The following is a 10,939-nucleotide window of genomic DNA, read 5'->3' as shown; positions in this document are numbered from 1 at the left end:
TGTATGCTGACTGTAATTCAGATTATGATGTGTAGCTAAGCATGATAAACATACATGTAATTAAGAGTTCAAGTTTAAGAAAATCAGACGATAGTCTATAATGTAGAAGCTCTGAATTTGCTCAGGTCTGGTTATTTTCATGGTTTCTTGTCTGAATCAATTTTCTTACAATCTTTATTTCACGGTTTGTTGTATTCAGTCTGTGTGAATATGTTATTTTTCACTGCAAGTTTAATTTCACTGTTTTCGATTACAGTGAAAATAATAAAAATTTAATCGCAGTGAAATTAAAGCTGCATACAGTAGTAGCCAAGACCTTGACAAACTCACTAATTGTAATGTAATGTTGTTTACCTGAAACTTAGGTATAGAGAATGGTCTCACCTTGACTCTGAACATAGAACAGTACGAGTATATGCCAGGTCCTCACGACGCAGCAGGGATAAAAATGCTAATACATGACCACACGGATATCCCAATGGTCCACGCTCTAGGTCAAGCCATCTCGCCAGGATCCCGCGTCTTTGTGGGGATGAAGATCATTGAAGTAAACTTATTATTGATAAAAGCTTATTATTGATAAAAACTCATTATTTGAATGAAAATTATAAGTTTATATGCCCCCGGTATTGTTTTTCGCTCAGTTTGATCGAATTAATTATTTTTATGTAAATTATAGTTTTCTGATTTATTTGTGGATCCATTTAAAGATAGGAATTAATGCTGAGGGGATTGAAAATATCGTGAAACATTCCTGTTTTACTACATGTATATTCTAGTCAGTAATTGTTAATTCAGTAACCAGCAGTCGCGGGCGCTCGCCTCCAGACCGGGAGGTCCCGGGTTCGATTCTCGATCCCGGCGCTGCATCAAACCTAATTACGCTTAACATACAAACGCCCGACATTAGTGGTAAAAGTGACGGGTCTTTCAGATATAGCCTTAAAAAGAGAGGTCCCGTGTCACGACAGGCGTTGGCACGATAAAGAACCCTCACTGCAACGGCCTTATGGCATCACACCGGCCCAATCAAAATGAACTTAGTCAATTGAAGTTTCATATATTTAAAAGATTTTTTTTCATGCGCGATTTTTCTCATTTCCTCTTTCTTTTCTTTTAATTTTTGTACCCCTGATTAGGAAATTTTGTGTAATTTGTAGAAATGACCAAGTCTATACAAAGGAACTAATTGATGTAGGTACATGTAGCTGAGGCTACTTCCTGAGATGCACTCCGTCTGTTTACACACGTGAAAAACACGTGAATTTGAGGATAGTCTTGTTTGCGGGTATATATTTATTTTTTCGAAAATGCCGCGTAGGGTGTTGTTTTTCTGGTGTTGGCAGACGAGACGGGTGACACAGAACATTTCCGACTGCGTTATTTGGCATCAATTCTGCAAATTACATGTAATCTCTAATGAGTTTTCCCCATCTATAGTAATATGCAGTGAAAATAATGGCCAGTGTGATACCTTAAGTGCCATGTATAGGTCTAACTTTGTAGTACTTCACCTACAGCTGGTTACGTCTCAGTATCAGTAGAAAATTCTCGACGGGACGTAAAACAACGAACAACACATCAACAACTAATATTGTATTGCAGTTAGAAAATCTCCCAAAGCCTCATGGAACCTGTCAAGATAGATCTTTGGAGTACTTGGATACATATAGCGCCGAGGGTTGCCGTTTAGAATGTTTGACGAAAAGAGCACACCAAATTTGCGGATGCCGCGCTCTGTATATGCCTCATAGAAATGGTTCGTGATAACTAATTGTATTATATCATTTCAGTAATACAGTTTTAAACAAACAACCCAACACCGCTATGGTGTTGAAAGTCTGAAATTATTTTAATGTTTATTACATTTTAAAATTTTTCGTACATGTATGTTTTTTAATGGTCTTTCGTTATTGAAATGTCTTAAATCCGACCCTGTTTTAAATCGATCTCTACAACAAAATCTACATACTTTTCTTTTCAATTTTAGGAGAACCACCCGTATGTGATTTAGATCAGTATTATAGATGTCTCAAAAATATAACAGGTTTGTATATGAAATACTAAAACTTTGTTGAAAATATCACTTTAATGAATGTTTGTACCATAATGATTTTTTTTTCCTTTCAGAAACCTTCCCAACTATTTTCCATCGTATATGCTCCTGTCCTGTTTCATGCAATTTCCGTGTGTTCGAAACAGATTTATCATATGGCACCACATCAGACTATAGCCTGAGAAAATACCTTTCTTCAAATGATACTTCCAAATTGGCCGTGGATCTCTTAAAAGCAACTGAAGTTACGTCTAGATATGAAGATTCAAAATTCTCGAAAGTTAAGGATTTTTATGTAAAATTATCACAGAATACTGAAAGTTTATCACGTGTGTACGAAAGACTTGTGAACATGGTGGATTACTTAATAGACAGAACTGGTGCTATATTCGAAGACATAAAAAATCATTACGACTTCAAGGGGTATTTATATAAATTTCAAATTTACAATATGGAGAAAAATTTCATGAGGGCTCGTGATGCAATGGAAGAGCGTCATGTGCATATTGTATCGCTAGGATACGCAGAATATATATTAATCATCGAGAAAACCATTCGAAAGCTTTCTGATCCAAGATTTCAAGATAATTCCTCTCGGCTTTTTCTGTACGAAACACTGAAAGATAAGATAGACTGTAGAATTGAAATAATTGAGAGGGTCCTGGTTAATTACACGTCCTTAAAGAACGCTTATAGCTCAAGCGAGAGAATATTTAACTACCGGTTTATGGACTCACCTCGAAGCCATAATGGCCCTGTGACGCCGAAAAAACTGATTACCGATTCCGTATACCACAATGATTATGCGAACAAATCAACAGAACGATATGAAGAATATTTGAATGACACGGTAAAAGCGTTAAATTTGTGCAAGAATTTGGCGGAAATTGCGTATGTAAATGGCATGGTCAATGAGACGACGTTGGGTCTATGTGTGGAAGATTTCCGTTTCTCTATGCGTAATTGGGTGTACATAAAGAGTTTATTCTACTATGAAATTGTCGACAGGCCTAAGCGAATACTCCAGGAACGGCTTGAAAACTTTGAAATGATATGCAATGACTTTCAGTTGATGTTTCAAAATATTAATCAGAGTCTTTACTCAATACGTACTGAAAACACAGATTTTGGTGCAAGTATATTGAAGCCGATAGAAAACAGGAATCGCATTCTCCAGCGGTACCTGAATGCGACCGCAACAAAACTGGAAGTGTCCGAAGTGTTTCTGTCTAACACTACAGAGAGCATACTAGCGAAATTTCAACTTTATTTTCAACTGTTGAAGACAAGGCAGACAACTCTAACAGACTGGGTAACACAACTTCATTACAATGCTAAAGGTATTTGGGAAAGTATTATAAACGACGAAGATTCATTGGATTATTACAATTTTGTTAATAAAAGTGAATATTCAAGGAATATTACGGAGGTTGAAGTTGATTTGAATGACAGCTTCACAATGGTTATAGACGCCGTGAGATTTTCTGACGTCATAGGAGGAAGTGATGCCCAGCTCCTGTCTACTTTTGATAGAATTGTAGATCACATGACAGAATTCAAGAAATCCTTGAGAATTGATAGTAATTTTATCAGGTAAAGATCGTTAAGTATTAATCGACTTGTATAAAAATCGATTTTATATGATTTCTTTTGAAAGATTTTTATAACTTTCAAATTACTTTCAGGGACAATCTCCTACAGATAAACATTTTCTATCGAGAGATGAGCTACGAAAAAATAGACCAGCAAATTGCTTACAACATGTTTTCACTATGGTGTAAGTATAACGTATAATGAATACAACAGTCATTCACAAAGCATTTTCTGAGTAGTTTTTGAACTACTGTTGTTTCATATTTAGTTACCCGGTACAATCACGTGATACATTGACAGCATTCAAACGTTTATAGCGAAGGTAGATAATTTCAAGATTTACTTCATAATCAAATTATTGAAAATGAAACAAGATAATGAGCAGTTTTGTCGATCGTTATACCAAAAACGTGCATTTGCTTGAAGATGAAATATTAGTTTCACAGTTGCATACAAGCTTGACCATTAACGAGAATCAAATGACTCCAGATAAATATGTAGACACATACTGTACAGCTGAGAATACTGTAAGCTACATAATTACATTTTGATGGAAGATAGTTTGAGATGAAGAGTTTTATTTTTTTTTTTAAATTATCGTCCATGATCAATAGTATGATTTTGTTCTTGTAACCAAAGTTTCTGAGAGACTGAAATTATTGACCGATGAGTTTTTCAATTCTCTATTGTTCTTGAGTTATACAACTCATCGGAATACATCTAGTACATGTACATGTATATACACAATATATATAATTGTATAAGGTAACGAGTGAGTGGACAGGAGAAGGTGAGTGATGTAACAGTATCGAACAATTACAATGAAATCTGCATAATTACAAGGATTTTCTTACATAATGTGAATTTTCCTACAAATATATGTAATGAACAATTCAAACACAAATGAAAACCTTGGAGGATCATTCGAATTCAACCAATTACAATTATTCATATTACCCAATCACGTGTAGCATGATGGTCCTTGCGTTAATATATATGCCATACGAACTATCAGGAACACTTTGTTTTGGGGAAAGTGCGCATGCTCAGAGATAGCAGTTAAAGCATTGTATCAGCAGAAATCAGGGCTCCCATCAGTGTTATCCAGGGTCTGTAAGTTAACATGATGATGAATCAATTGGCTAAAAAATGAATGAATGCAGTGCAGATTACATACTGACACGCAATCTCCAATCTTTCGGTAATAATTTTATCATTTCATTCCAATAGATCATTTAATATTTACAATCGAAGATCCACACTTATTCTATTGGATAACACAATGAATTCGGAGTTAACCATCATGGTTTGGCAACAAATGCCAAGGCTAAAGAGCTGGTAGCCATTTGAATTTTCTTATTTCAATAAATGAATATTTGCTTCCTGTTAGAATCTGTTGCGAATTCTGCGATGAATAGACTTTGTTACACGATATATTTGTGCCATAGGGATGTTCTGCCATTCTTACAGAAGTGGTTGACGCAAAGCGGGTAGGGTCTCTGATGGATTTGGGCGCGTTCGAGTGCGTCGATCTAACATGTCCTACACGTGATATTGGCGAGAGACCGGACTGTATGGGGTTAAGGTAGCATGTCAACATTGTTTTGGTGAAGATAGCCCATTGTACGTCACGTCACCTAATGCTACATAGGAAGTAGATGGTGCCGTGTACTTATTCCTGAGCGGTAAATACTGAATCTCGACTCGTCAGGAATAAGTACAGGGCACCATCTATACTTAGAGAATATGCAGGACGGTGCCGACCCAACTATTGGAGTCTGACGTCACGTCGATGACATTTAAGGAGCATTTCCACTGCAACACGACGCAGCTTGATGCCATAGGAGCAGAGATGCTCAGCACAGTATCTCGACTTATTCTAGGATCATGTGTCCCTGGTGTCTCATTTATAAGTGCTGCAACCTTATGAAACGATCCCGACGTACAATGTAACCTTCGGTTAACCAGTTCGAGGGCGGTTGCAGGGGCGGATCTAGGAATTACGGTTACGGGGGGGGGGGGGGGGGGCACTTTATTAGGCAGGGGGTCTGGGGACCGCCTTGAGGCCCCCAGTGGTGGGAACCCAGGGTGCGAAGCTCCGGGATTTTATAGATTTTGTAGGGCTTGAAATATGTATCCTATTTAGTAATTTGTACTATTTTCTATCATTTCTAATAAGATGAAATTAATAAAATGACGCAAATTTTAAGGGTTTTGGGAACAAAATTAAGTTCTCTCAATAATGTAATGCAAGAAATCATTTGTTTATTTCTCCGGGAGTGGAAGAAATTATTGCTTCTTTTATCGTTTAGTACATTTTTCTAAACAAGATACTCCGATTTACCTTAAATTTGAAGATTTAAATCCGCCATTGGGTTGCCAGTTGTTCCATCAATATAAGACATTTAGAGACAATATATTTTGCTTTTGTGGACATTCAGAACACTTGACACAGGTATACATGTGTCTCCAATCCACAATATTTACATTCACTGAATCTTTTTTCTATTATTTCCTCTGAAATTGACATTGATTTCATTGACAATGAATACATGTTTGTTGCAAACCATTTAATACCACATGTTTGCGTAATCATGACCAAATATGGTTTATATGGAGCGTCATCAAGGTCAAAGGGTGCATTGACTGTTCCATTTAATGTGACGAATGAGTCCAACCATTTGATATTTAAGCACTTATATCTAGTTTATATCTTTCAAAAATGTATAAAAGTATAAATATGAATTCTTTGTTGTTTCATCGGGTGATAAAGGTAGCAATCATTGCAGGGGGGAAATGCATAACCCGCTTTATGGATTAAATAACTGTACATGCCCTATTCTGTACATCCTTTACGCGATTTGAGAATCGGACTAAACCGTTGTTACGTGTACATCCGTGCACGTGCTAGTCGGATTATGTATTAATGGGTGCGTTCAGAGTAAACCCAATGGTACCATCACCGATTTGCCAATGGTAAATATTTAAGTCATTGGTACCATTGAATCCTTCTGTACTCTGAACGAGTTTGGGTTAAAAATGGTGAGAAATCCAACAGTGGTACCATTGGTATACCACAAGCTGATCAATTAGTACAAAATGTCGAAAATTCCGCTCATATTATCTTTAATGTGAATAATATTGCATCAAGAAGATGCATTTAGAAATATGTTTTTAAGTCCTATTGATTACGTTCAACTGCAGATTATTTTCTCCATCTTCGCTAGCCAAGAGTTTTCGGTCAGTAAATGCGAAACGAAGTGGACCAAAACTCTTTGGCTAACGAAGATGTATTTTCTCTTGTAAAACATCATGAGCCACGGTATGGATCATCTGACGAAATGGTTAGACTGGGAGATTGCTACACCATATCACTTACAACTGATGTTTTTAAAACCCATTTCCGTCTATGAAGTAAACAAGTATGAAGCAATATGTCTGAAATTGTCTTTAGTTGATGCTTGCGAAGATCTATAAGGGGGAAAGATGTGATTCTGTCAGTGTGTACGCGATGCCCGTCATTTTGGATTACGTCATAAATAGAGTTACCAACGCTAACAGAGCTCTAGGTTGTCTGTAGAAATGTTTACCATTGGTAAATTTTATTGGCAAACATTGGTACCATTGTCGTACCAATGGTAACAAATTTTGCCAATGGTAACTTATGTCAACCAATGGTAGTACTCTGAACGCACCCACCGATGTCTCGCGGACACGAGAACGCGTAGTGTTATCGAGTTCCATAAACCATGATGTGTATGATGTCATGAATTTCCATTGCAAACAATAAATTAATTATCAACGTTAATTGGGTTGTGTTTCCTTTGCGTGTCAGTATATAATCTGGGATGAAGTAATTATATCAACCGAGTTTTTACTGCGTGTAACACTGAAGTGCCCTTTTTTGTATCTACTTTATGAATCTGCTGGTATTTCCTCTATTTTGGATTTATTTTTACTGACATTCACTTACAAATTATCGACAGGCAACATTTACTCTTCGTACACTTCGGTCTTCATGCAGGAACAGGCTGCAATAAATCAAATCACGACTTCAACACATGAAACCTACTCACACGCCTGTTCCAGTAGCCGTATCCCAGTATGTTTTCAGGGGTTTCATTGATTAAGGTGAAGCAATTTGCGATACATTAGTAACACAGTTTGAATCAAATTAAGTTTAATCTCATAAAGGAGTATTGCTGTGACAATCATACTCACGCTCCTCAAACGTGCTAAGTAAAACTCCTGATGAAGGTGGATTAATTTATAATTATCAATCAATAATAATCAAACCTCGCAGCACACCGACGAAACACTAAATCTGTGTCGCGGGAATACCTCTGAGGTACGCCGCTCTCTAGAGTCATTTTCTTTTAAAAACACAATTTGTCCCCACTTTTACTAATACTAAACATGGCATTTGATGATTGGTACATCGTATAATGGTCATTGCTACCAAACAGTTCAGATGTTTTCTCTTTTCTCCTCAGACCTTTGAATTTAACGAAATATTACAAACCACCATGGGGACTCCCCCTTCCATTGAGATATATAGGACATGACTTAAGATTTTTTTCCTTATTTGTGCATGCCGACCAAATAATTTTCCACAACAGATTCGGGGATGACGGTTTAATTTTATCTAATGGTTGTCCTGATAATAATTTTAAACAAGAGTTCCGCCAACGGTACATAGTACGCCCGTGAAAAACTAATATAGATCGTTTTTCTTACACCATGATTTGTGGAACTTGCTTCAAGTAGTATCACCAATCATCAGGGTGTGACATACTTTCTTTGCATCATAAAAACAGACAAATCATGTACTCTCTATGTAATATTTTTACTTGGCATAAGATGTATGTGTACAAAGTTTTATAGTCCTAACCCCAACAGTTCGGTATCCTGCTACTAAGACTTTGACCTGGAGAAACAATAGGCATCCTCCACTTGGCATAAAGTGTATGTGTACCAAGTTTGATGGTCCTAGTCCCAACAGTTCAGTTTGTATACTGCCTATAAGGTTTTCTTAAGTGATACTGCGACCTTGCCCTTTGACCTTAAAAACAATAGGCATCTTCCTCTCACGATGGTGATCAAATGTACCAAGTTGCAATATCCTGGAGCTTACAGTTCTGTTTGTATCCTGCCTACAATGTTTTCCAACTAAGTAATAGTACGACCTTGACCTTTGACTTCTGACCTTGAAAATCAATAGACATCTTCCTCTCATCATGGTGATCAAATATACTAAGTTGTAATATCTTGGAGCTTACGGTTCGGTTTGTATACCGGCCTCAATGTTTTCCTACTAAGTGATACTACGACCTTGACTTTGACCACTGATCTTGAAAAACAATAGGCATCTTCCTCTCATGTACCAAGTTGTAAAATCCTTAAGCTGTATCCTGCCCACAATGGCCGGACAGACGGACGACGCCATACCATACCGTTTTCGACGGGCGTATAAAAAATCAAAGTAGGAATTTTTCACCGAATGTACCTGTGATTCCCCTTTAAAATATCAGAGCCGCTATCAGCTTCATGGGCATTACGCTGTATATAAGAGAACTAGATCTTTAAAATTAATGTACAGTATAGATGAAAGATGAATGCAATTAGACATCTGGGAAATATACATATATTTTCACGTAAATTTGACCCAAGGTACAAAAGACTGCCGGTGTTGTACAGTAGCCTTTACCCTTAGGGAGAAAGGCAACTACATGTATATACATGTAGCCATTTCCGGGTAGGGGGCTATGGGGGAAATGCTACTATACAACACCGGTCGTTCACTGAAATCCATGACACCATTGGTTGATTCTGAATTGCATTATGTTTCATTAAATGTCGCTATAAACTTACCGTTACGGTCAGATACTTCATCTACAGTTGATGAAGTTCTCCGATGGCAAAATTAAATTTTCATTGAATTTTCTGAACATTTCAAAATGCAATCGTGAAAAAAAAATTGCATTGGTTCCTTACATTATATTACCTTGTCCATATTGATTAAAAGATAATACATATATAGTACTTGACAATATGCGAAATGTGTTAATTGCAGATGGGTTGATTACGTACAAAGCGCACATCGTTACTGTCTTCATTTAACAGAAACAGTTTTTCCATGCATGAAATCGTGACAAATTTTCCCCTCCGTATCCAAACAATTTTTCCAACGCTAAACAATTAGTTCTGAAATTTCCATGGTTTATCTCGTATGATTAAATACGTTCTTGATTTTGATTCATTCTTTGCAGGCGACATCGGCGGAACAATGGGCCTGTTTTTGGGTGCAAGCTTTTTGTCTGTGTTGGAAATTGTGGACTTCATCATTCACAGAGGAATTGCTCGTGGAAGAACCGCGTAGATAAAAATTATCAATTTAGGATATTCAATCACGTTGATAGTTTAATTGATGGCGCCCTAGTCATGTTTGTGAACGACTTTATAGTGTCCCGGTGTTACAGCTAATTCGATCTACCGCAGAGATTGTCAAATTCTCATCAGAGATGAATGACATCATTATTAATGTCCATTACGTATGTGCAGCTTGAAGTATGAATTTACTTCCAAAGACGATTCATCCAGTATAATTCAAGTCCTTTGTTGCCTAGAGCTGGTAATATTAACACTGCATGTATACCAGGTCGGGGCTGTATTGATAATATATATGTAGATTATGATACAATAATATGCGTCAGATTTTTGTTACACAGAGTAACGTAATTGTGTTGATACAGCAGCCCGGACCAGAACTAATATAATAATACCCGTATATTCACCAGACCAACGGCAGCAAGGATACGTTTATGTAGAGGATGGAACGTACATGTATCATAGTTGTATTTCATTCTAAAACACATAATTACTAGATAATTCATTTATCATGATTCTCTTTCATTTCATCTCCGTCAGATATTGATATGTACAATAAACAAGATTCAAACAAAGTAACAATTGTTCATTATACAGCGTATCGGGAATCTTTGATCAAGACAGGGGAGGGGGGGGGGGGGGGTGACAGGTTTACAAGGGACTTCTAGGTACCTGTGATTTCCTGGGCCCGTGTTTGTCCACCTTCAAAATGTGATCACGTACCCTCCACACAAACACAGAGTTTTGACATTGTGAGGATGGGGCTTACCTTACATTTAATTTTATATTCTTTATTAAAATGAGATCGATCACTGTTTGTTATCGTCACCTTTTCATTGTGTATTACACCTTCACACATTTCATCAAATTGGACAAAATCGTGCTTTTTCCACAAATAGTGTA

The 10,939-nt window shown here is 36.9% G+C and overlaps 1 protein-coding gene across 1 annotated transcript in view; it reads left to right on the top strand.

The window, feature by feature from the left end:
- LOC125679106 (uncharacterized) overlaps nt 1–10,611 on the top strand; it is a 27,333-nt gene extending 16,722 nt beyond the window's left edge. Inside the window, exons 5-10 of the mRNA XM_056153916.1 lie at nt 366–547; nt 1,606–1,759; nt 1,991–2,047; nt 2,131–3,649; nt 3,742–3,833; nt 9,919–10,611. Coding sequence (XP_056009891.1) covers nt 366–547; nt 1,606–1,759; nt 1,991–2,047; nt 2,131–3,649; nt 3,742–3,833; nt 9,919–10,028 — 2,114 coding nt within the window. The 3' untranslated portion in view covers nt 10,029–10,611. The remainder of the gene's footprint in view (nt 1–365; nt 548–1,605; nt 1,760–1,990; nt 2,048–2,130; nt 3,650–3,741; nt 3,834–9,918) is intronic.
- Nucleotides 10,612–10,939: the final 328 nt, after the last annotated feature.

This window comes from Ostrea edulis, chromosome 2 (genome assembly GCF_947568905.1).
Source record: "Ostrea edulis chromosome 2, xbOstEdul1.1, whole genome shotgun sequence".
NCBI lineage: Eukaryota > Metazoa > Mollusca > Bivalvia > Ostreida > Ostreidae > Ostrea > Ostrea edulis.
This window is presented reverse-complemented; position numbering and strand designations above follow the sequence as displayed.